Source organism: Saprolegnia parasitica (genome assembly GCF_000151545.1).
Source record: "Saprolegnia parasitica CBS 223.65 unplaced genomic scaffold supercont2.77, whole genome shotgun sequence".
Classification (NCBI taxonomy): domain Eukaryota; phylum Oomycota; class Saprolegniomycetes; order Saprolegniales; family Saprolegniaceae; genus Saprolegnia; species Saprolegnia parasitica.
Genome location: NW_012156471.1, coordinates 14,087 through 37,255, shown reverse-complemented (window position 1 = coordinate 37,255; position 23,169 = coordinate 14,087). Strand labels below are relative to the sequence as shown.

The 23,169-nt window shown below is 58.2% G+C and overlaps 9 protein-coding genes and 1 non-coding gene across 10 annotated transcripts; 3 read left to right on the top strand and 7 right to left on the bottom strand.

Annotated features, from left to right (window-relative positions):
* Positions 1-106: 106 nt before the first annotated feature.
* Positions 107-2,232, bottom strand: SPRG_21110 (hypothetical protein; the record flags this gene model as incomplete). The annotated part of the gene is made up of 3 exons (XM_012351275.1): positions 107-663; positions 712-1,566; positions 1,605-2,232. The coding sequence occupies 3 exons, from the start codon at positions 2,230-2,232 to the stop codon at positions 107-109; spliced, it is 2,040 nt and encodes a 679-aa protein (XP_012206665.1).
* Positions 2,233-2,434: 202 nt separating this feature from the next.
* On the bottom strand, positions 2,435-5,577 carry SPRG_21109 (hypothetical protein; the record flags this gene model as incomplete). Its single annotated transcript, XM_012351274.1, has 3 exons — positions 2,435-3,225; positions 3,440-3,976; positions 4,035-5,577. The coding sequence occupies 3 exons, from the start codon at positions 5,575-5,577 to the stop codon at positions 2,435-2,437; spliced, it is 2,871 nt and encodes a 956-aa protein (XP_012206664.1).
* Positions 5,578-5,976: 399 nt separating this feature from the next.
* SPRG_12265 (hypothetical protein) lies at positions 5,977-8,223 on the bottom strand (the record flags this gene model as incomplete). Its single annotated transcript, XM_012351255.1, has 2 exons — positions 5,977-6,634; positions 6,687-8,223. 2 exons carry the CDS (start codon positions 8,221-8,223, stop codon positions 6,066-6,068), a joined length of 2,106 nt encoding a protein of 701 aa, XP_012206645.1. The 3' UTR covers positions 5,977-6,065.
* A 995-nt stretch (positions 8,224-9,218) lies between these two features.
* On the bottom strand, positions 9,219-10,976 carry SPRG_12264 (hypothetical protein; the record flags this gene model as incomplete). Its single annotated transcript, XM_012351254.1, has 1 exon — positions 9,219-10,976. One exon carries the CDS (start codon positions 10,974-10,976, stop codon positions 9,219-9,221), a length of 1,758 nt encoding a protein of 585 aa, XP_012206644.1.
* Positions 10,977-11,763: 787 nt separating this feature from the next.
* On the bottom strand, positions 11,764-12,744 carry SPRG_12263 (hypothetical protein; the record flags this gene model as incomplete). Its single annotated transcript, XM_012351253.1, has 2 exons — positions 11,764-12,382; positions 12,436-12,744. 2 exons carry the CDS (start codon positions 12,742-12,744, stop codon positions 11,810-11,812), a joined length of 882 nt encoding a protein of 293 aa, XP_012206643.1. The 3' UTR covers positions 11,764-11,809.
* Positions 12,745-13,961: 1,217 nt separating this feature from the next.
* SPRG_30172 lies at positions 13,962-14,033 on the bottom strand. The gene has a single exon. It is a non-coding gene; the product is annotated as a tRNA-Ala (tRNA).
* A 179-nt stretch (positions 14,034-14,212) lies between these two features.
* SPRG_12262 (hypothetical protein) lies at positions 14,213-15,938 on the top strand (the record flags this gene model as incomplete). Its single annotated transcript, XM_012351252.1, has 13 exons — positions 14,213-14,266; positions 14,313-14,388; positions 14,433-14,509; positions 14,558-14,681; positions 14,734-14,916; positions 14,964-15,043; positions 15,094-15,159; positions 15,211-15,306; positions 15,354-15,438; positions 15,483-15,536; positions 15,591-15,683; positions 15,724-15,798; positions 15,844-15,938. The coding sequence occupies 13 exons, from the start codon at positions 14,213-14,215 to the stop codon at positions 15,936-15,938; spliced, it is 1,158 nt and encodes a 385-aa protein (XP_012206642.1).
* Positions 15,939-16,608: 670 nt separating this feature from the next.
* On the top strand, positions 16,609-17,330 carry SPRG_12261 (40S ribosomal protein S14). The gene has a single exon (XM_012351251.1). The coding sequence runs from the start codon at positions 16,724-16,726 to the stop codon at positions 17,174-17,176; it is 453 nt and encodes a 150-aa protein (XP_012206641.1). The 5' UTR covers positions 16,609-16,723; the 3' UTR covers positions 17,177-17,330.
* Positions 17,331-17,853: 523 nt separating this feature from the next.
* SPRG_12260 (hypothetical protein) lies at positions 17,854-19,155 on the bottom strand. The gene is made up of 7 exons (XM_012351250.1): positions 19,043-19,155; positions 18,933-18,992; positions 18,714-18,885; positions 18,485-18,665; positions 18,328-18,434; positions 18,203-18,277; positions 17,854-18,149 (listed from the first exon to the last, which is right to left on the bottom strand). The coding sequence occupies exons 1-7, from the start codon at positions 19,102-19,104 to the stop codon at positions 17,916-17,918; spliced, it is 891 nt and encodes a 296-aa protein (XP_012206640.1). The 5' UTR covers positions 19,105-19,155; the 3' UTR covers positions 17,854-17,915.
* Positions 19,156-21,541: 2,386 nt separating this feature from the next.
* Positions 21,542-22,889, top strand: SPRG_12259 (threonine dehydratase). Its single transcript, XM_012351249.1, has one exon. The coding sequence runs from the start codon at positions 21,551-21,553 to the stop codon at positions 22,850-22,852; it is 1,302 nt and encodes a 433-aa protein (XP_012206639.1). The 5' UTR covers positions 21,542-21,550; the 3' UTR covers positions 22,853-22,889.
* The last annotated feature ends 280 nt before the right edge of the window (positions 22,890-23,169 follow it).

The window sequence follows — 23,169 nt, the reverse complement described above, 5'->3', positions numbered from 1 at the left end:
GCAGCATATGCGATCCTCGGGCTGAGCCGCGCGCAACAACATTCGATCGTCGGTCAACTGGATTGACTTGAAAAGTAGTCATTAACAGCACTAATAGGTATATCGACTAGAGCATGGGGTGCCAACTGCGGTTCAAAACGGGCACCGAGGTCCGTGCTAGGCGCTCGTGCAACGGAACGTTGTGCATCGTACAGTAGCTGGCGTAGTCGACCCACAGCATCTCGACGCGGTCGTACGAGGCTTCGAGGAGGTCTTTTTCCAAGAAGAATCGGCGCGGGGGCGGCGTCGTCGTGTACGTTGTCGTCGACGGGTCGTGCTTGCAGAGCTGTTGGAGCCGGGCGACCTTGCGCGCGAGGCAGCTGGTGCAAAATTTAGAGATGCCACCGGGGCACCCCTTGCACATGACGACACGGCCGACAATCACCTTGCCGCACACGAGACAGCTCGCTGGCCACGTCTCGGGCGTCGGATCGGTGGCCGACTCGACATAATGTCGTGCGCGCGCGAGGGGAACGGCTTGGGATGCAATCGTCGACGCCATCAGGAAGAAGAGCCACACCGTTTCCTTTCTATGGTGCGATAGGTCCAGTGCTCGGACAAAGTAGTTGGTGGCCTCTTCGTACTGGCCCTGGGACCAAAATGCAATCGCGATCTGACCAAGCACTAGACACACACGTTCGATAACGTCACGAGGCCTAGACCCACACGTACCGAAGGGCCGGCGTGCAGCCAGCTCGGGACGGCCTTCTAAGATCGCATTCATCGCACTCAAAAGTGTCTGCGCTTCCTTGGCCTTTCCCGCCATGAAAAGCGCGGTCCCGAGTGTAATCTTGTCAACAATTGCATTGTCGTGCTGCGGTCCAAGGACGCGCTCGCTGCTCGCAACGAGGCGCTCTGCCATGGGCAGCGCCTGCATTGTGTTACCCGTGTTCAAAAGGGCAATCGTGAGCCACGTCGCTGATGATTGCGTCGACGTATGGTCGTGACCCAAGGTTTCTTCTTGCACGAGCAGGGCGCGTCGAAGGTAGCGGGCAGCAACACGGTACATGTAGAGCTTGTTGTACGCACCGCCGATCGCACTCAACGTGGCCGCCGTGCGCCAATGACGGAGGCCAAACGTGGCGCGCTGGAGGTCCAGCGTCCCAAGACCCACAGTGAGCGCGCCGTGGTGATCGCCGTTCCAGGAAAGTGCGACCGTGAGGCGCAAGCGGGTGACGAGCGCCGTCTTGTGCGTCGCGCCGAGCTGCGCGACCAGTGCCGACAGCGTGGAGAGGAAGAGCGGCTCCCACTCGCTTTTCGGTTTGTATTGATACGACATGCAAAACGCCAGCGCGGACTGCGTCTTGAGCATCTCGAGATCGTTGGGCCCGTTGGTTTGCGCAAACAGGGCGACAGCGTGTCGGTAGCAGCGCTCGGTCTCGACGTCGTCGTTGCTGCGATCGTAGATGAACCCGAGCTGTTGCCACCGCAATGCCTTCTCGGCGAGCGTTGGCGCCGATGCGATCGACGCCTCGAGGGTCGACTTGATCCAGTTGGACAACGTCGAAAAGATGAGCCGGTCGACGGCTGCAAACGATGTCTCGGCTCGAATGAGCCTAAAATACCGTCGCGGTCGCTCGGCACCGTTGTCTCCGAGTCCTCGCTCTTGATCGTCGCCAGCATGCCATGGATTGCGCCTTCGTCGGCCATGTCGTTGAGAAACGTGGCTTCTTGATCTCGCGCTAGTGCAATCTCAAAGCGCGCGCCCGTGGTCACAGCCACGTAGACCTCAAAGACGCACCAGCTTCGACGCAAGACGATCGGGTCGTTCCACGGGTGCATGATCATGACCATGTTGCCGATCGTGGCCAAGCTGTTCTTGAACGTCGTCGACCAGCTCGCAAACGACTGCGTCGCAGCGAGGTGCTGGTTGTTGTTGAAGACGCAAAACCAAATGACGGCGTCGTCGGCGAGACCGCGGTCGGCGAAGAAGCGCTCGAGGCTGTCGACGGTCTCCAAGAAGAGGTACTGCCAGGCGTGCGAGACGTACCAGTTGGCTGGCGCGACGTAGGCGGCGGTCGACGGGTCGTTGGCGATGTGGTCGACGAGCGAGAGCTGCGACGCCACCGTGAGCGGCACGACAAACTCAACGCAGACTTGAGCTGTCGTCTTGCCAGCAAAGCTAGACTCGCCGCCGTGGCTGTTGATAAAGTGGCGCAGGTACGAGAGGCGGAGGCCGCGCGCAGGCAACATCATGCGACGCAAAGTGCGTCGTCGATACTTGTGAGGATCGATGCACCATCTGTCTGTATCGTCGCGTGACCTGATCGGGCTTCTATACCGTAGGCGCCTTTCTTGCGTGACGGGCGCACCTGTCGGTCGTGAGAAGCGTGCATTAAGTCGTGTACTTGCATTTTGTATATGATGGCTATTGGCACCGTACCTTCGAGGCCAATCACATCGCAGGGACAATGCAGACCAGCCAATCCGTGCGCAGCATGTGCGAGCTTTTGGCCGAGCCGCGCTCAACAACATTTGATAGTCGGCAAGCCTGGCTGTGGTGCACGTGCAGTTGAGCGACGCGTGCCGCTTTGACGGCAATCGTCCATGGACTTGGCAGCGGGAGGTCAGCGCGAAAGACGCGATCGTTCCGGACTCGCCAGACGTTGAACCAGACGCAGGCGCGGAGCACGGGCCAGAGGTAGCGGAACGCGGCTTGGTGCATGTTGGACGCCGTCTTGGGCGTCGAGTAGAGGTAGCCGGAGAGCGTAGTCGGCAAGGTCACGCCCAAAGGGACCGTGACGGCGTGAAGCGTGCTCCACACGTCCTTGATGAAGTCGCAGTCTACGAGGAAGTGGCGGTACGTCTCGTGCGCGGGGCAGAAGAGGCACGCTTGGTCGGCCCTGTCGAGCCAGTGCAAATGTGCGCGGAACTTGACCGCGCGGAGCATCACTTGGTAGACGAAGTCGGCGTACTTTGGTAAGATGGCGTCGGGTAGCCGGAGCTCGGCTGCGGCGGCTACGACAGCAGGCGCCTCATAGAAGTCTTCATCGAAGCCCAGGTGGCGGGTCGGTAGCTGCAAGCGAGTCCTTGGCGGGGCACGACGTCGGCGGGCGTCGTCAGGGTCAACGGCTTGGTAACCTTGTGGAGTCGAACCAGCCATGGCGGTTCGTACACGAGCCCGAGCAGCCTGCTCTTCGTCGGCTTCTCCGGCTCCTCGCCCAACACGAGTGGCCGCGACGTCACCTCGTCCCGCCAATCGCGCTCCTGCCTCCGCATCCCTAAAGCAAGTTCCTCAGCCGAGCGCAACCAACGAAGAAAGTCCGATTTAGCATAGTATATCTACACTGCAATGGACGATCCACTTCAACAACATTCGATCGTCGGTCAACTGGAATGACTTGAAAAGTAGTCATTAACAGCACTAATAGGTATATCGACTAGAGCATGGGGTGCCAACTGCGGTTCAAAACGGGCACCGAGGTCCGTCGTAGGCGCTCGTGCAACGGAACGTTGTGCATCGTGCAGTAGCTGGCGTAGTCGACCCACAGCATCTCGACGCGGTCGTACGAGGCTTCGAGGAGGTCTTTTTCCAAGAAGAATCGGCGCGGGGGCGGCGTCGTCGTGTACGTTGTCGTCGACGGGTCGTGCTTGCAGAGCTGTTGCAGCCGGGCGACCTTGCGCGCGAGGCAGCTGGTGCAAAATTTAGAGATGCCGCCGGGGCATCCCTTGCACATGACGACACAGCCGACAATCACATTGCCGCACACGAGACAGCTCGCTGGCCACGTCTCGGGCGTCGGATCGGTGGCCGACTCGACATAATGTCGTGCGCGCGCGAGGGGAACGGCTTGGGATGCAATCGTCGACGCCATCAGAAGGAAGAGCCACACCGTTTCCTTTCTATGGTGCGATAGGTCCAGTGCTCGGACAAAGTAGTTGGTGGCCTCTTCGTACTGGCCCTGGGACCAAAATGCAATCGCGATCTGCCCGCGCACTACAAGCCCAAGAACACCGTGATGACTTTGAGGGGCTGGTACTGTACGAGCACATACCCGTGGGCCGGCGTGCGGTCAGCTCGGGACGGCCTTCGAGGATTGCATCCAGAGTCGTCAATAGTGTCTGTGCTTCCTTGCTCTTTCCCGCCATGAGAAGCGCAGCTCCGAGCGTGATCTTGTCAAAAATTGCAGTGTCGTGGAGCGGGCCGAGAATGCGCTCGCTGCTCGCAACGAGGCGCTCTGCCATGGGCAGCGCCCGCACCACGTCACCCGTGTTCAAAAGGGCATTCGTGAGCCGTGACACCGTTGATCGGGTCGACGTATGGTCCGGACCCAAGGTTTCTTCTTGCACGAGCAGGGCGCGTCGAAGGTAGCGGGTGCCGACACGGTACATGTAGAGCTGGTTGTACGCACCGCCGATCGCACTCAACGTGCCGGCCGTCCGCCAATGACGGAGGCCAAACGTGGCGCGCTGGAGGTCCAGCGTCCCAAGACCCACAGTAAGCGCGCCGTGGTGATCGCCGTTCCAGGAAAGTGCGACCGTAAGGCGCAAACGAGCGACGAGCGTCGTCTCGTGTGCCGCGCCGAGCAGATCCGCAAGCGCAGACAGCGTTGAGAGGAAGAGCGGTTCCCACTCGGTTTTCGGTTTGCGTTGAAACGCGATGCAGATTGCAAGCGCTGACTGCGTCTTGAACGTCTCGAGATCGTTTGGCCCGTTGGCTTGCGTAAACAAGGCGACAGCGTGTCGGAAGCAGCGCTCGGTCTCGATGTCGTGGTTGCTGCGATCGTAGATGAACCCGAGATGGCGCCACCGCGCTGCCTTCTCGGCGAGCGTTGGCGCCGATGCGATCGATGCCTCAAGCGCTGCCTTGATCCAATTGGACAAGGTCGAAAAAATGAGTCGGTCGACCGCAGTAAACGACGTCTCGGCGCGAATCAATGCGAAAATACCGTCGCGGTCACTGGGCACCGTTGTCTCCGAGTCCTCGCTCTTGATCGTCGCCAGCATGCCTTCCATTGCCCCTTCCTCAGCAATGTCGTTGAGAAACGTGGCTTCTTGATCCTGCGCCAGTGCAATCTCAAAGCGCGCGCCCAATGTCACAGCCACGTAGACCTCAAAGACGCACCAGCTCCGACGCAAGACGATCGGGTCGTTCCACGGGTGCATGATCATGACCACGTTGCCGATGGCCGCAAAACCATTCTTGAAGGTAGAAGACCAGTACTCGAACGGGTACGAGCTCGCAAGGTGCTGGTTGTTGTTGAAGACGCAAAACCAAATGACAGCGTCGTCGGCGAGACCGCGGTCGGAGAAGAAGCGCTCGAGGCTGTCGACGGTCTCCAAGAAGAGGTACTGCCAGGCGTGCGAAACATACCAGTTGGCCGGCGCGACGAACGAAGCGGTCGACGGGTCGTTGGCGATGTGGTCGACGAGCGAGAGCTCGGATGGTTCGGTCAATGGCACGACAAACTCAAAGCAGACTTGAGCTGTCGTCTTGCCAGCAAAGCGTGACTCGCCGCCGTGGCTGTTGATAAAGTGGCGCAGGTACGAGAGGCGGAGGCCGCGTGCCGTTCGAGGATGGGGTGACGTTGAAAGCATTTTGCGCCCACTCGACACAAAGGCGGCTGGACGACCTCTTGGTATATATAAAGCACATGGCACGTGATTGGTCAACGCACGATTACCTATCACGTCTGAACTTCAAGTTTGAAATTCGCGATCAAGCACAACATCCGAGTGGCGTAACAAGTCCGAGTGGCGCAGCGGCGGGTTTCTTGCAGTACCGACACAGCTTTGAATCGTCCTTCGCCGTACAACGGCAACGTCGATACTGAGTACATTTGTGCGTGCGTCTCGCCTCCATCGTTGTATCAAGGGCCATCAAGACAAAGCAAACATGTCCTTTGGTTGTATGCACAAGATGCCGCGTGCAAAGGGTTGGATATGCTCGCACCACACGGGATCGGTTCCACCGAGTTGTCATCTCTAGTGTACGTACAGGACATTTTAGTAATACTCTTGATTTAATGACAACGCGTGTTGCCACGAACATAAATGGTGGCTCATGAAACATTTCAAGTGGTGGCTTAGACCATCGGGTGCCAGCTCCGGTTCAAGATGGGAACCGACGTCCGCGGCAACCGCTCGTGACGTGGCACGCTGTGCGCATCGCAGTACGTCTCGTACGCACCGTAGAGGCCATCGACCTCGTCGTAAGATGCATCAGACGAACCAAGATCTGCTTCGAAAAAGAAGCGCATTGGCGGCAGCGTCGTCTTGAACGCAGTCGCGCTTGGGTCGTGGGCGCAAAACCGCTGGACGCGCCGATACCGGCGGTCAACGCAGCCGGTGCAGAACCGGTAGAGGCCATTGGGACACCCCGCGCAGACGACGCGACGGCCAACGATCGGCATGCAGCACGCCAAGCACGTGACGGGCCACGTCTCGGGCGCCTTGTCTTCTGTCGACGCGAGATAGCTGCGCGCGTGCTGCAGCGCCGCCTCTACCGCGGGCACCCGGGGAGCGTCAGCGGCAAACATGAAGAGAAGCCATGCGCTCGTCTTGTTCGGAATGCCGTCCACGGCGCGTACAAAGTACTTGGCCGCTTCGTCGTAGTTGCACTCGGCCCAGTACGCGACGGCCAAGTACACGTGCACTACAACACAGTCGGATGGTATCCAGCATTCTCACAGGATCGATATCGGTACCGGCTTGAAGCGGCCCCTGGAGCTGCGGCTTGGCCGTCATGGCAATTTCCAGCTCAACGAGCTGCGTCTTGGCTGCAGTGGTGTTGCCGGCCATGAGCTCCGCCGAGGCGAGGCTCAGATTGAAGCGAATTGTGTCCGAGTGCGCAGGCCCGAGCATGCGTTCGTTCAATGCTGCCAGTCGCGCCGCCCTCGGTAGCGCCTCCTTGGCGTGGCCCGAGTGGATGAGGACGCCGACGAGGTGCGCGGCCGTCGCCATTGTGACCGGGTGGTCCTCTCCATAGAACGTCTCGTGCAACGCCAGCGCGCGTCGGAGGTACCGAGCGCCGACGCGAAGCTGGTGCAGCTGAAGGTAGTTGGCGCCAATCGAGCGCAGCGTGCCTGCCGTGCCCTTGTCGTTGAGGCCGTACGCATCGCGCTCGAGGTCCAGCGTCTCCAAATTCACGGCCAAGGACCCGCTCGGGTCGTTGTTGACGGCCAGTGCCGTCGCAAAGCGCAGCCGGGTTTGAAGCGTGGTCGCATGTGCCGGGCCAAAAAAACGGGCTTGCGCCGATAGAGTCGCCTCAAAGCACGGCGCCCACTCGCTCCGTGGTTTGTGCTGCGAGGCCATCGCCGCGCCCAGAGCCGACTGCGCCACGAGCGTCTCGAGATCGTTGGGGCCATTGGCCTGCGTGAACAAGTCGATCGCGTGATGAAAACAGCGCTCGCTCTCAGCCGGGTTGGTCTCGCTTATGTGGATACCGCCGAGGTGGAGCCATCGCGCTGCCTTCTTAACGAGCGATGGCGTCGATGCAATCGACGCCTCGAGCGTCGTCTTGATCCAGTTGGATAAAGTGGAAAAGATGAGCCGATCGACGGCCTGGAACGACGTCTCGGCGCGAATCAAATCGAAAATACCGTCGCGGTCGCTCAGAATCGTCGCTTGCGAGTTTTCGCTTTTGATCGTTGCGAGCATCTTGTAAAAGGCGCCATCGTCTGCAATGTCATCGAGAAACGTGGCTTCTTGATCTTGAGCAAGTGCAATCTCAAAGCGCGCGCCCAATGTCACAGCCACGTACACCTCAAAGACGCACCAGCTTCGCCGCAAGACGATCGGGTCGTTCCACGGGTGCATGATCATGACCACGTTGCCGATCGTGGCCAAGCTGTCCTTGAACGTTGTCGACCAGCTCGCAAACGACTGCGTCGCAGCGAGGTGCTGGTTGTTGTTGAAGACGCAAAACCAAATGACCGCGTCGTCACTGAGACCGCGGTCGGCGAAGAAGCGCTCGAGGCTGTCGACGGTCTCCAAGAAGAGGTACTGCCAGGCGTGCGAAACGTACCAGTTGGCTGGCGCAACGAACGAAGCGGTCGTTGGGTCGTTGGCGACGTGGTCGACGAGCGAGAGCTGCGACGCCATCGTGAGCGGCACGACAAACTCAAAGCACACTTGGGCTGTCGTCTTGCCAGCAAAGCTGGCCTCGCCGCCTTGCTCGTTGATAAAGTGGCGCAGGTACGAGAGGCGGAAGCCGAGGGGCGGCGCTGTCGTTGGTGATGCCATTGAAGCGCTTCCTTGAAGAATGTGTGCGCCGGCAGTAATGGCGGTCAAGTGCACTATGGTCTGTTTAGCCAGTACATTAAAAACACAATATAATATACTGAAAAAACGCAACCATTCGAACCGGCTTGGGAGCTTGGAGTTGAAGACAGGCGCGCCGTCGAGCAACTCGATTGACTAGTTGTACAGGGAAGCAGGCGCGTAAATTTGGGTACGCGGGGCTTAAAGCTTGGGTGCCAACCGCGGTTTAAACTCATAGATATGGCCGTTCATGCGAGCGCTCCTTTGGCGGCACGTGGTGGCACCACGTGCCACGAGCACCACGGTGGTGCTCGTACGGTTCAAAAGCAGCCTCGACGTCGCTGAACGCGGCAACAACCATCGTCCGCCGCGCATTCTCCAAGAAGAACCGACGAGGCAGTGGCGTTCGCGTCAACCTCCAAGTCTTTTTAGCATGCGCGCACTGCGTCTGAAGGCACATCTCGTTCCAAGCACGGTGTGCAATACTCCTGCAAGCCGCCAGAACACGCCTCATAGCACGTCATGAGGCTGCCGACGATCGACTCGCTGCAAATGACGCAGCTGGTGGGCCAGACCTCGGGGTCTGCATCCAGCGTCGAGTCGATGTAGTGTTGGACGCGCGCCAGGCCTTCCAGTGTACCGTGTTCGATTCAGATAGTTGAAGAAGATGGCGGCAAGAGCTGAAGACACCACACATAGTATGTGTTGGCGAGATCCAGGTGTACACCCAGGTAACTACTAATACAAAGAGGAGTACGAAGCAGTGAGTACTAAGAGGCGAAAGAGAGACTGGTAATCGTTGGATTATGATAAAGAAACGGATGTTTGTCGTCGCCAGGAACATGCGGACACCACCCAAGGTGCATCCCAACGCCAGGCCACGAAGCACAACAATTGCCGAAGTTGATTGCTGTCGGCGAGCTAGCTTTAGACACACATGTGTACCCATCGAGATTCCTCGGTATAAATCAAGTCTCTTATTGTGACCCGCCATTCGCGCAGTCCATTTTATCCCAGTTGCATGCTTCATGGAGGCAGTTGGCTTGGCAAATGCGGTCACCATGCTCAAAATTGGAGCACGAGTCGGCGCACACGGCCTGGCAGCCTTCAAGTGGTCGTGCCCCGGTGCACGCCGGCGTTCCATCGGCGAGGACCCGGCGCGCCGCGATCGCAGCCAACATGCCGTCGGTGGGCGGCTCTGAAATCGGATTGTTGCTAACATCGATCACCTCGACTTGCTTGGCGGCAGCAAGCGTCCTCGGAAACACCGTGAGTGCGTTCTGGGCTGCCTCGATGTGTGTTAGCACGGGAAGCGTCGTGAGGGTAGCTTCGGGGAGCTCTGTAAACAAGTTACTCGATACGACAATCCGCTCGAGCGTTTGCAGCTGATCGACCCATCTCGGCAATACCGTCAGTTGATTGCCGTTGAGAACGAGACGGGAGAGGCTCTGCCAGGCCGGCACGAGCGTTGATGGCAACGCCGACATGTTGTTGCCAAAGGCCAGCGTGAGCACGGTGCAGTCTCGCGGCAGCTTTAACAGCGCCGGTGGTAGATATGAGAGGTTGCTATAGCGCACTTCAATCGCCAGCACCGAGTCTGGCCAGGCAAGGTCATTATTGTCCCACGTTGTCATGTCGGAAAACTCGATCGTGAGCCCAAACAGCTGCTTAAACGGAGCCAAATGCGATAGATCCAAACCGGAAACGAGCGGACACTCGGTCACATGCAGGTAGAAGAGTTGCGTGCCAAGCTGCGCCGGTGACAAGACCCGAGTCAAATTGGGCGACATATTGTGCGGCTCGCAGCGCAGATGAAAGAAGGCGCATTCGCACTGCGCTGCAAACCAAGGGTGGGTCGCCAGAAGACAACCGTCGGGGCACGCCGGGGCACGCGCGACGCTCACCACGGCGGCGACGACGATGCTTAAGCCCAACAGCAAATTACACCACAAGAGAACCCGAAACGCGCGCGGCTTGGAGCGGATGGTCACGCGGGTCGGACCCCGGTGCAAGGGCGCGACTGCATGGCGCCGGTGGGTGTTGGCTACGAGGCGCTGGGCGTTGAACCAGCTGAGACCGAACAGAGTCGCTTTCTCAGCCAAGTCGATCGGCGACATGGGCACCATGTAGCGCGTGAGTAGCGTGTACTCGGTGGTCCAGGCCATTGAAAATGCCTGTCGCGGATCCCCAAATTTGAGCGAGAGCAAGGGCGGGACGAACGCCACGAGGTACAACCCCGAGGCCAAGACGAAGCTGAGAAGGCAATTGAAAAGCAGCCACAGGTCGCGGTGCACGAACGGGTCGGTGAAGAGAAAGAACCACGGGCTCACGGCCGTCGAGAGGCCGACGAGCATTGGGTAAACAAACGCAATGTCCAAATTGACGGCGTGCTGACTGAGGCGGTACGCCTGCAGTAACTGCACGCACGTTTGGAGGATTTGCACTCCGAGTGCCCACGGCAGCGCCGACGTGGATGAAGTCAAGCGACAAGATAGAGAGTCCACGCAGCTCGGTCGTCGGCCGCAGAGAACGTGCAGCGCGCCAAGCCAGTAGAGAAGACCGCAGGCCGCGTACGTGCCAAAGCTATAGGTCGTCATGGCGAAGATCTGGTACTTGATGGCGTCCGAGGGCGAGGCAAAGCGCAAAAGTGCTGCCATGAGGAGGCAGTAGGTGCCCGACGCCAGCAGCTTGAGGAACGCGAGGACGAGAATGACCTGGCGGGCCACCGGGTGCATTGTCGCTTTGATTTGCTTGACGGTATTTTTAACGCTGAAATCCGTCATGATTGGGGAATCAAAAACCGTTGTCTGCCTTTATGGCTAACAGGCAAAGCTTCTCGTGCACAGTGCGCACTTGATGACGCGCGCTGCGTGCGACGGCGGCGATGAATTTCCTGCGGACGCGTCCAAAATTCGCATGCTCCTCAAGCGCTTCGAGCTAGCGAGCATGGGCAAGGCGACGGCTGAAGCACAACGCAAGGGTGAAGCACTGACCGATAAATCGTCTTTCTGTCAGCAACCACAGTTGCCGACTGCAGCAACCGCATTGAAGGCAGACGTTGTAGCTGGTAGAATCGCGTATTGCAGTCTACGCCATAGCGCATCAGATCTTGCAGCGAACGCCCTGGCGCATCAGATCTCGTAGGTGGCCTCAGATCTGAGAGTCAACAGATCTGAGAGTCAACAGATCTGAGAGTCAACAGTCGAGGTGCTCGAGGTTTGTCAGTGTGGCGCTTCTGGTCTTGATAAAAGCACGCATCTCCTTCTCACGGAATGCGACTACCTGAAGCCACCTTGTCGATGGTCGTGCCAGTGCAATGGAAAAGAAGTGTCAAAAGGCTACCGCTGGAGCCATTTCGCAGTACGAGGTCCTAGTGACGCAGGCGCTTTTGTACACTGTACAGGCGCCGATACCAGGGTCATCGTCACGGCCATCACGCCCACCTAGTTTGCCGAATGATGGACAATAAGACAATACTGGTATGATCCAAGGTGGTTATGCATTTCATCGTAGCAAGAGAGATCAATGTATCTCCGTTTATATTCATAACATAAAATGTACAACACATTTACGCGGACGGCGCGAAGCGCAGGATTTGCTGCAGCGACGGACTTGACACATAGACGCTGCCGTCCTTAGCGTTGACGGCGACGCCAACCGGGCGCTCGACGTCGCCGAGCACGACGACGGCGCCCGAGACCGGGTCGATCTTGAGGACGCGGTCGTTGTACGTGTCGGCCACGTACAAGTTGCCGCAGCGGTCGCGCGCAACACCGTGCGGGTACTGTAGCTCCGCGTCGAAGTCGAGCGTCGAGATCTCGTTGGTCGAGAGGTCGAGCCGGCGGAGCGCGTGATTGTTGAGGTCTGTAATGTACAGCGCGTCCCGGTGCAGCACGAGGCCAATCGGGACGTTGAACGTCGCGTCGTCGCCGTCGTCGTCACCCGACGTCGCGCTGCCGGCGACCGTGGTCACCGTCGCGCGGTCGGCCGAGAGCTTGCGGATGCGGTTGTTGGACGAGTCGGCCACGTAGATGGCACCGTCGCGCGCGACGGCGACGCCCGACGGGTTGTGAAACTGCGCCGACGCTGCGGGGCCGTCGGCGAAACCCCGGCCCGAGGCCGAGCGTGCCGGCGAGGTCCACTGCGTCCGAGCCGTTGAGCGCGCGCAGCACGTGGTTGCCACTAGTCGGCGACGACGACGCCGTACCGCGCATCGGTCGTGACGCTGCGCGGCTGCCGCAGCACACCGGGCAGCGTCGAGACGTCGGTGGCCGAGACGCGGCGAAGGCGGTTGCTGCTCGTGTCGGCGACAAAGAGATCGTGGCCGTCGAACGCGAGGCCCTGCGGCTCGGCGAAAAGCGCGGAGAGGCGCGGGCCGTCGGCAAAGCCTTTGGTGCCAGCGCCCGCGAACGGGCTGAGCGAGTACGTGGACGCATTGCACGCGGCGTCCGAGAGGCCAATGACGTACAGGCCGGACGCAATGAGTGAGAGGAAGTGAAACATGGGAAATCGGCAACTGGCAACTGGTCGTTCATCGCATGTCGATGTCTGGCTCTCACGCCATCTGGACTTCGATCGAAGATACCGATCGTCTTCCATTCTGCCTCGTTGCGCTGCCTCGTTGTGAAGGTGGGAAGAGTAAGCTACGTCGATCTTTGCCAAGGGAATTGGACTCCCTTGCTCTCTGCAAACGCGTGTGTTTCCGCGCCTGTCGAGTTGAAAAAAATCCTGGCGGTCGGCAAGCCGTGGTTGCGTCCCCTGCCGCACCAGCACGCTCCGGAGCTACTACCGTGCGGGCTGGCGCCATCAGTGGTCGCTCCCCATACCTCGTCCATGAACCATAGAGGACATTGGGATCGATGGGAGGCTTGTACAGTGGTCGCTGGTGGTTAGTTTGTATCCGGATAAAATGACGTGGCGCCAGCAAGAGCCTTTCAAAAACCTGGCTTTTTTGGAACGTCGAGTGGGACGCTGTCCCTTGTGTTATTCGTGGCCACACAAAATCGGGTCCTTAGACTCTCCGGTATTGTAATACCAAGATCTGGCTCAAGTGAAGTACACGAAGACATTCAACCCCTCAACGCCCAACTTTTTAAGACTTAACGGTGGCAGTTCGTAGGAAGCAACATTATATGTCCATCCTTGCGGCGAAGCCAATGGGAATGGCCAATAGATCGAAGATCCAAGGGGTGCGATCTTCAAGGGTATCCATGTCCGCTTGGATCTTGACGCGATGCATCCAACGTCGGCCCGCCACGTCTGGCCGCGTGCAATGATTCTCTCGCTCGTCCTTGGGGTCGTTTGGCTGGCGCAGGTGACGACGCCGCCGGTGCACTCGGTCCATCGTCTGCGCTACGTGGGCAGCCCGGCGCCCGTCGCCCGCGATCTTGGACATCACGAGGGCGACAAACCAGCGCGCGATTTCAAGGTAGCCCACAACAGGTCGAGTCCTACGCCCAAGGAAGAGAAATGGTGATGTCAATAATGCAGTCAATTTGTTACGCTTTTGCCCGTGGCCACAACCTCGCGTCCCAGTCATCCCCAAGGCGCCGTTAGTAGTGATACAACGAGTTATTCCCACTACGAGTAGCGGTATTACAAATTGCCCGACACATACGTTGATGCGGCTTTCCTTTCCCATTATTAACGGTGTTATGCCCGTTCATCGTACCGCTTCCTAAATGCGCCATACCTGGTAGCCTTGTGCTTGCAAAAAGATGTGGAGGAACCGGGGGTCGAACCCGGGGCCTTCCGCATGCAAAGCGGACGCGCTACCACTGCGCTATACCCCCTTCATGTCCTCTACGTAAAAATAACAAGATCTATTGCCTTTATTGCCTAGAAGATGAAAAGCCAGAGGCGAGCATGTAACTTTCGATATTGGACATCTCGAACATGTGGTATCCTTCGAAATTGGACCGTCGTGGGGCGTCGCTCCAGATCAAAGACGAAATCCCAGCCAGGTTCCCACATGTCCAAGCTCTCGGCGCTTTGGTTGACCGCTTTTCTTGCCGTCACGGTGCAGGTTCGCTAGGACACCTGCGTGCCAAAATCGCTCACCTGCATTCCAGGCGCAACAGCTGCAAGGTCGCTGCACCTCCAACGCCGACTGCGCCGCGGACGCAGCGTGTGTGACGGTCGACACGGGTACTTTTACATCTCCTGAGCTCGAATGCTGATGGAGTGTGCAGGCCGATCGGCCTTTGCCAAGTGCACGGCGCAGCAACCGCTCTGCGGAGGCGTCACGTTTGGCCACTGCCCGTCGCAGGTAACCAGAGGCTCGCACTGCGCTGGAGCAACCAATGGCTATATGTAGGACGCGGAGATCGGGTCGCTCATGTGTCTTTTCGTCGAATCCGATAAAATTCGCAACATCAACTGCTGCACGTCGACGTCGGGCCAGGTGCTCGTTCCTGCCCCCGACGGCAGTGTCGTGTTGTGTATGTCTGCAGCAAAATGCGACACCTTGTCTTCATGTCCGATGTACTGTAGCGTCGACATCGACGTCGACAACGACGACGACCGCAACGACAACGACGACGTCGAACAACGGCAACACGACGACACCGGCGATCGTCCGGCGGCTGCAGGAAGCGTCCTCCAACTGCCTCAACTGTTACAAGCCCAAAACAAGCAACAAGACCATTGCGGGCTCGTTCCAGTGTGTCTTGAAAGGTACCAGTTGCTTAGCATCTTATACAGCAACAAATCGCCGGTGGTAGGGCAGTGCAAGGACCAAAGCGCGTTTCCTGCAGTCTGTGACACGGGCTTGAGCTGCTCGACGGGCCCGACGGGTTCAAACGTACGTTCCCCCGTGGTTGGGCCTCTAATCTTGACAATACGAACCGCTAGCAACTCTGCAATAACCACGGCACGTGCACACCCACGGACTCGGACGCACCGGAAGCCAAATACCGCGTACTGACACTATTTCATACCTGAAAACAGCTCATGGACGCCGCTCGGTAGTGCTTGTGCGATGTCGGCTTTGGCGGACGCTTCTGCGACAAGGTGCTCTCCAACAAGTGTGTCGCCGACTGCGGCCTTGGCGGCACCTGCGAAGAGGTACTGAAGATGACATTCTACCTCTCTCCTCAAAATGGTGTCATTAGGGACAATGCAAGTGCAACTCGGGGTACTCTGGTAACCAGTGCATGAGCTGCACGAGCGACCTCGCCTGCAACTCGATCAACTTGGGTGCGACCTGTCGTGTTGAATATTGTCTTATACCTCGTGCGTAGGCGGCAAGTGCAACCTCGAGACCAATACGTGCACGTGCAACAATGGGTTTGGCGGTACGATGACGACGACGCGTAGATGGCTCGCAATGACGCGTGTGGTACTAATAGGCAACTTTTGCACCGTCACGGGTGACGCGACAACGCCGAAAACCAATACGTGTCTGGCCACGGACGCCACGCGCCCGAATTGCGGAACCCTCGGTATGAGAGTTGGTTGGCGAACTCTCTCATCGCCGCGTAGGTCTCTGCGTCGACAGCGCATGCTACTGCAAGGGTCAGTGCGTTGGCGCGATTTGCACCAAGTGCACAAAGCCTGGTACAACGACGCGTCGTTGAAATCCAGTCGTTGACGCATGAGTAGGTTGCACCGATTGTGTCAAGAGTGCTGCAGCGACGCAAGGGCCGTCGTTGCTCCTTGGCGCGGCAGCCATGGCCGCGGCGTGGGCTCGCCTCTAAGGGTTGTAGCAGGATCCCTTTGTATATGATTTTCCAAGTTAAAGCTCGACAATACAGCGTTGACGTTTGCTCGATCCGAGGCGCGCCAGTGTCATCTCAAAAGCAAGATCGTGGTGTCGTCCAAATCGAAGTTTTAAAATTCAATTATATGTATACAGCTAAAAGGATGTATTTGATCCTAATGCAAATAATATACCAGATATACACTATTTAGAACGAAATCGCGCTTGCATCGCCCACCCCGTCGCAAGGGCCGCATGCACTACAGACCCATCGATGGCGGCCCGACTGCGTGAAGGAGACGTCACGATGACCTATTGGCTGACGTTAGCAGCTCTGCTATGCTGTTGCCATCCACGGCATCGGGTAGGTGCAACCATTAATGCCTTGTCCCCAACAATTACAGCGCCCAAGCGCACACATCTTCAGCATTCCGTGCTTGTATATATACATCCCTGCACCGATGTCAGGTGCTCTTGAATTATCTTGCTGAATCAATGCCGTTGCTTGCAGTCGTGCGCTCTGTCGTGGCCGTCCTTGCTGGACCAAATTGCTGCCGTGTAACACTATTCATGGCGTCCTACCAACTACGAACTTCGATAGTTAAAAGGCGTGGTCCTAACCCGCATACAAACGCCAAGATCATGCGCACCAATTAAAAAAGGGCGCAACGCCATTGGGCGAGACGCGCTTTGCTCTGCGCCAGTCAAGTCGAGTGGGCGGGCGCTGGTCGTCCGAGCTGGGCATTCTGCAATCGGCCTCCATCCCCGTTGTCAATTCGCATAATGTCCAAGCCCGTCAAGGTCGAGAAGGTTGAGGAAGTGGTCAAGCTTGGCCCTACCGCCCGCGAGGGCCAGGAAGTGTTCGGCGTCGCCCACATCTTCGCCTCGTTCAACGACACGTTCGTGCACGTCACGGACCTCTCGGGCCGCGAGACCATCGTCCGTGTCACGGGCGGCATGAAGGTCAAGGCCGATCGCGATGAAGCTTCGCCCTACGCTGCCATGTTGGCTGCCCAGGACGTCGCCGCCAAGTGCAAGGAGGTCGGCATCACGGCCCTCCACGTCAAGATCCGTGCCACGGGTGGCAACCGCACCAAGACCCCCGGCCCTGGTGCCCAGTCGGCCCTCCGCGCCCTTGCCCGTAACGGCATGAAGATTGGCCGCATTGAGGATGCCACGCCGATCCCCACGGACTCGACCCGCCGAAAGGGTGGTCGCCGTGGTCGCCGCCTCTAAGCGCGCTGCCCAAACGGCTCGACACCGCCTGGTGTCGTGGTTTGTGGCAGCTTGCTTTCGGGGTTCAACCTCTTGGCTTTCTGGCTCGGGCCTTCTCGCGCTTGGTTGTTTAAGACTCTAATTTAATCACCCACGTGTGTTGGACTGCTCGAAACTATGCTCTTCTACCCCTCTTGCAAGTTAGCCCATGACGCGTACACGCCAGAGTGTGCGACGTACATGCCAGAGCGTGCGACGTGCAAGCGAGACCGCGTTGTGTGTCGAGATAGGACGTGGTCGGAGCGCGATGGACCTTGCCGACAGCACCTGGCCTGTCCCCGCCCCAACTCTCGCCATCATTTCCGGCAAATCTTTGTCACACCGCCTCGTCGATCGACAACCAAACCAGGTGAGTTGCTGCACTTCTTGAGGCACGGCAAGTACATTATGTGCCAAGACGCTCACGGGATGCGCCCGAACGATCCATGTCCAGCGCCCTCACCTCGTGCACAGAGGCATACCGTATGTAGATTCCGCATTCTTGCGCCGTCTTGGTTGCCCGCACGTTACGTCGAGGCGCTCGTCCTGGACGTCGGCGTCGACGTGTCCTCGCGCCATTGGCCCAATGGAGCTCCGAGCCCTTGGCTCTACGTTGTCCTGCTCCTCAGACCCATCCTGATTGACCCTTGATGGTAGGGTGGAGTCTAAAACAAGTGTGCATTGCGAGTTAAAATATAGGACGAGCGGCGACGGGACACGGTTAGTTGGCCGTCGACTCGAACTCGTTTTCGTCTTCGTACTCGATCTCGACGTAGGCGCCCGAGCGCTTGGGCTTCTTGGCGGGCTTGCCGCCCTTGGCGGCCGGACGCTTGCGCTTCCCGGCGCTCGCATCGTCGTCGTCGTCGTCTTCATCGTCGTCCTCATCGTCGTCGTCGTCGTCGTCGTCGTCATCGCCAAAGTCTTCCATGTCGTCTTCGCTCTCATCGTCAAAGTCCTACAATGACCAGCAGATGAGCAACCGTGGCGGCGTCTCCGTCGAATGTCTACCTCGACGTATTCGACCTGACCCGACTCGTCGTCGCTCTCCATTTCGTACTCGTCCTCGCCTTCTTCTTCCTCTTCCTACAAGGCGCTTTGAGCATCCGAGCATGTCCCATGGCTTGATATCGCACCTCGTTGTCGTCGAGCACCTTGGCAAACTCGCGCTCGGGAAAGTTATAAATATCGCCGTACGTGCCCTTCTGGAGACGCTGCAGCAGCTCCTTCTCGATCGACGAGTCTAAACGCATACATAGCATGAGCGATGATCGTCCTTGCATCGCAGCGCACCGAGCTTGGCGGCGGTCTTGGCCTTCTCTTCACGGCGGGCTTCACGGCGCTCGATCTTCTTGTTGATGACGACAAGGTTGGGCTTGGTCTTGAGGCGGAGCTTGCGCATGCGCATGAGGTACTGGTGGATCTTGGTCAAGCGCTGCTTGTTGCGATGGATGAGCTTCTTGGGCCAGAATTGCTACACGACGTCGTCATTCTCTGCCGTCATCAAGGTGTGGCCATGTACCATTTGAGCGTCGATCTGTTCAAGCGACTTGGTGTAGTTCTTGGAGAGCTTGACCTTTTCCCAGAGGTTCTTGGGCGAATGCGCGCGCTCGATCGTCTTCATGTACAGGTAGCACACGCCGTTGTGCTCGCGGATCGTCGCGTAGCGCGAGTTGGCCAGCGGGCACGATTGCCTAGCGTCGTCATGAGCTACCAAGCGATAAGGCGATGGCGGTCGCACCGATTGCAGAGGCCCGTGACGTTGTACTCGTTGCGGCAGAACATGGCGCCTTCGCGCAGCCTAAATAAGCACTTAGCCTTCCGTGGCTGCGATGAGTACGGCAGACGTACTTGCTCTTAAACGAGCAGAACTGGTTGGAGATGACGCCCCAGATAACTTCGTCGTGCTGCATGGCGTGGCGCGGGCGTAAGCGGGTGCTTCAACAGGAATGAACGACCCGCGGATACCCCACTCGGGAGTTGGAGCCAATCGTTTCGACGACATTGAATTCAGTCCGTACTTTAATTCGACAAATATTGACATTTATGCAGATTGTATTGAGTATTTGTATGCAGCTTTGAATCTTGTGTTTAAGAAAATCGTATTTTAATTGCGTGGACTGCACCATTGTAACATCCATTCGTTTAAGTTTCGCGTCGCACGCCATAGATTGGGTAGGGTAATTCCACGCAACTTGACCATGCCTTGGCCCAGTCGCAGGACATTTTTGTTGCTGTTCACTCGTAACTGCTCGTCCAACACGCAAATTCGTGTCGTATTGAAAGGCTTCCTGTAAAAATGCTGAGCGCACAAAGTGTTTATGGCCATCAAGTGTCGGCAAGTACGGCTTAGGTGGCGTGGATTTAGATTTGGCCGTGAAATTGGCGCGAAATCCCGCTTGGAGTGATGCTGGGCTCATATGGGGCATGAAGCGACGCCTCTCGACGCAGGATCGTGCCAGCTTGAGTCACTGCTATGTGGGAGCGAGCGCTTGCGTGCTCTACATACGGGCACTTCCGTTGGGCGGCGAGAGTCAATACGCTTGCCCTTCCCTTCAAGGGCATCCCGCCTCGCACACAAACTCTGGCACGCAGTCAAGGTGCTACAATGTTAACGGATCTATCACAAGAAGTGCGCGTAGCGTTGAAGTTGGGCTTGGGTCTCTCCGGAGCTGCAATCGCTCTCTGGCAACTACAATGCATGACGAGCCATGTACGACGGAAAGAAGATTGCTCGTCTGTACTTATATATGGAACGTCTTTGCTGGCAGCAAGCTAGTCCAAAACGTTCCTCTATGTATCCATTGGGGTGCTAGATGCATATCGTGCTTCCATCGCAAACAGTATGTACCATAATCCAAGCCTCCATTTTCCACTTTGAGTCGGGGCGGCATTTCTGCTAGAACTCTCGTTCTTGATGATTTTACGGGATCTGTCGTCGCATGCGCTCTCCAGTCAGCTCTCCAGTGGTATCGTTCGTACGCGTCCTTTTCCCTAGGAATATTCCCTTGCCTCTTTCCTCTTTCCTACTGGTCGTCGCATCATCCACCGCGTTTAAAGGCAAACGTAAAATCTCTTAAAAGCAAACGAATTTCCTCTCCGACGCTTGGGTGCAACTTTGTGCCGTGGCGATTTAGGACAGAAGCACCTTGCGAGTCTACACAGAGCGCAGCTGGGAGCGCTGTCGCAGGCAGCATAGGCCACAGCACAGGACGCATCTTTCATACCATGGCGCTAGATACATTGCACAATGGAAAAAGGCTATCGGGGGAGGCCGAGTGGCCCTCTCTTTGTTCCAACACGATAGCAGTTAGATACAAAATGACCCGGAGACTCGAACAGCATATTTCGTTCGACAAAATCTTGTTGCAAATGTATGTGTCAAGGTCGTCGAGAAGACCATCGTGCAGATAGAACACTTGCGGTCACGCGCGCCCGTCGCAGTGCCAATAGAATCTGCAGTAGTAGACGCGGCTGGGTCGCTCCACTGTCCTATGCAACATACTACTTGTCGGTCGCCACATTGCACTTCCGTCGCCGCGTACCTATACTAGTACATGCCCACACCGCCTCTTCTTCGCAGCACTCGCAGTAGCTCACCCGTAGCGGTGGCAGAGCCAAGGATCGCACCGAGGGCCCAAGACCACAGACCCAGGACGTCAGTGTGGCGCGACTGGCAGCTCGTTGCTGCGCCACTTGTCAGAAACGAGACGAGTAATATAAACCTGCTCCGTGCCTCGTCTGTACAACGACGTGTGTCCTCTCGCGACCGCATTCCCAGGTCATCCAACATCAGGACTATTAGTGGAGAGGCACAGGATTCGACTCGGCGCAGTCGTTGTCAAGTTGGCCCCAGGGGCGTCCAGCTTCTCACGCACTGCTTCCTCGCTTCTTGCTGCTGCTCCCTCCACCACACACTCGCTTCATTTGCGCAATCCATTGACACCCAGGGTCGTCCCGCGCTTGGCCCTGGCGCCGCCAAATCACCGGTCGCCGTGCGCTACTTCAACCTTTGTCGCATGTTCTTTTCGTAGGTCCCTCTCTGAGAATGGTCCCCACATTGGCGTTTAAGGGTACCCCGAAAACGGTGTCTTCGTGTGCCCCTTCCCGCTGGCCTATCTGATTGGTCTAAAATTAGCGCCGGCTTGTGGTTACAGTGGCCCAGCTCCGTATCTTTCTTCTTTTCATGTCATATTGCACATGTTTTATCCGTACTATCTCAATATGAGCTACTACCACCTGCTTGTACAGGATTGTAGTATGCACATTTTGCATGTGACGACTCTGAGAAAACGACGGCCATCAAGGGTACTTAATTGAAGTGCCCAGCACCAAGGTTGGCTGTGGTCATTTCTTGACATGCAGCTCGGCCGCCACTCTGCCCGCGCGACCCGCGCGCTGCGCCGCCACTTCAGCGATGGCCGCCCGGCCGTGACCTTCGAGGACATCTCGACGGCCATGTACCGCGTGCGCGATGGCATCCACCACACGTCGTGCAACTACTCGGCCTTTCTCTCCAAGCGCATGGGCTACGAGCTCTTCCTCAAGAAGGACTACCGCCAGATGACGGGCTCGTTCAAGGAGCGTGGCGCGCGCAACGCGCTCATGCTGCTTTCCGACGAGCAGAAGGCGCGCGGCGTCATCGCGGCCTCGGCCGGCAACCACGCGCTCGCGCTCGCGTACCATGGCAAGCTGCTCAACATTCCCGTGACGTGCGTCATGCCCACGATCGCGCCGCTCGCCAAGATCAAGGGCTGCCAGGAGCTCGGCGCGCGCGTGATCCTCCAGGGCGCGCACATCCTCGAGGCCAAGACGCACGCCGACACGTTCGTCGACGCCGAGGGCCTCACGTACATCAACGGCTTTGACCACCCGAATATCATTGCCGGCGCCGGCACCATGGGCATCGAGATCCTCAACCAAGTGCCCAAGGTCGACGCGATCATTGTGCCGGTCGGCGGCGGCGGCCTCATCGCCGGCATTGCGCTCGCGGTCAAGACGCTCAACCCGGCCATCAAGGTCATTGGCGTCGAGCCCGAAAACTGCGCGAGCTTCACGGCGGCGCTCGCGGCCGGCAAGCCCGTGAGCACGCCGACGCTGCCGACGCTGGCGGACGGTCTCGCCGTGCCTCAGGTCGGCGACAATGCGTTCGCGATCGGCGCCGGCCTCATCGACGAGATGGTGACGGTCTCGGAGAAGGCGATCGCGCTGAGCGTGCTCCGCCTCTGCGAGCTCGAAAAGGTCGTCGTCGAGGGCGGCGGTGCGGCCGGTCTCGCGGCGCTCATCGACGACAAGCTGCCGTACCTCAAGGGCAAGCGCATCGTGATGCCGCTCTGCGGCGGCAACATCGACACGAGCGTGCTCGGCCGCGTCATCGAGCGCGGTATGGCCGCCGACGGCCGCCTCGTGCGCTTCGTCGCCACGGTCAGCGACCGCCCGGGCGGCGTCGCGCAGCTCGTGACGCTCCTCTCGGACGTCGGCGTCAGCGTCAAGGACATTTACCACGAGCGCGCGTGGCTCCACTCGAGCGTGTCGCTCGTCCAGGTCAAGTGCGTCGTCGAGACGACGTCGCTCGAGCACGGTATGGAGCTCAAGCAGAAGCTCGAAGAGGCCGGGTACCCGCTGCTGTGGGGCAGCCAGGCCACCAAGATGGGCGAGTAAGACGACCGACCATATAAGATACCATTCCACTGCAGTGTGTTTAGCGTGTTGACGTCAAAGACTGGGTGCTGAAAGGCTCCTCTAAACGTGATGGTGCTCGTAGGTCGTCGTCGTGTGAGACTTATGCATGCGACGACGTCACGCGAACAGATGTCGGCTGGAAGTACTAGGCGTGCAGTACATGTTGTCATTGCGGTCTCGGGACTGGCTGCCGTGTGCAAGCAGCAGGACATCATGCGCGAGGTGATCAAGGTGGAGCCATCAAGCTCGATGCCGCGCGCACTCCGAACACGCAGCTCCTGCTGAAATTGCACTTG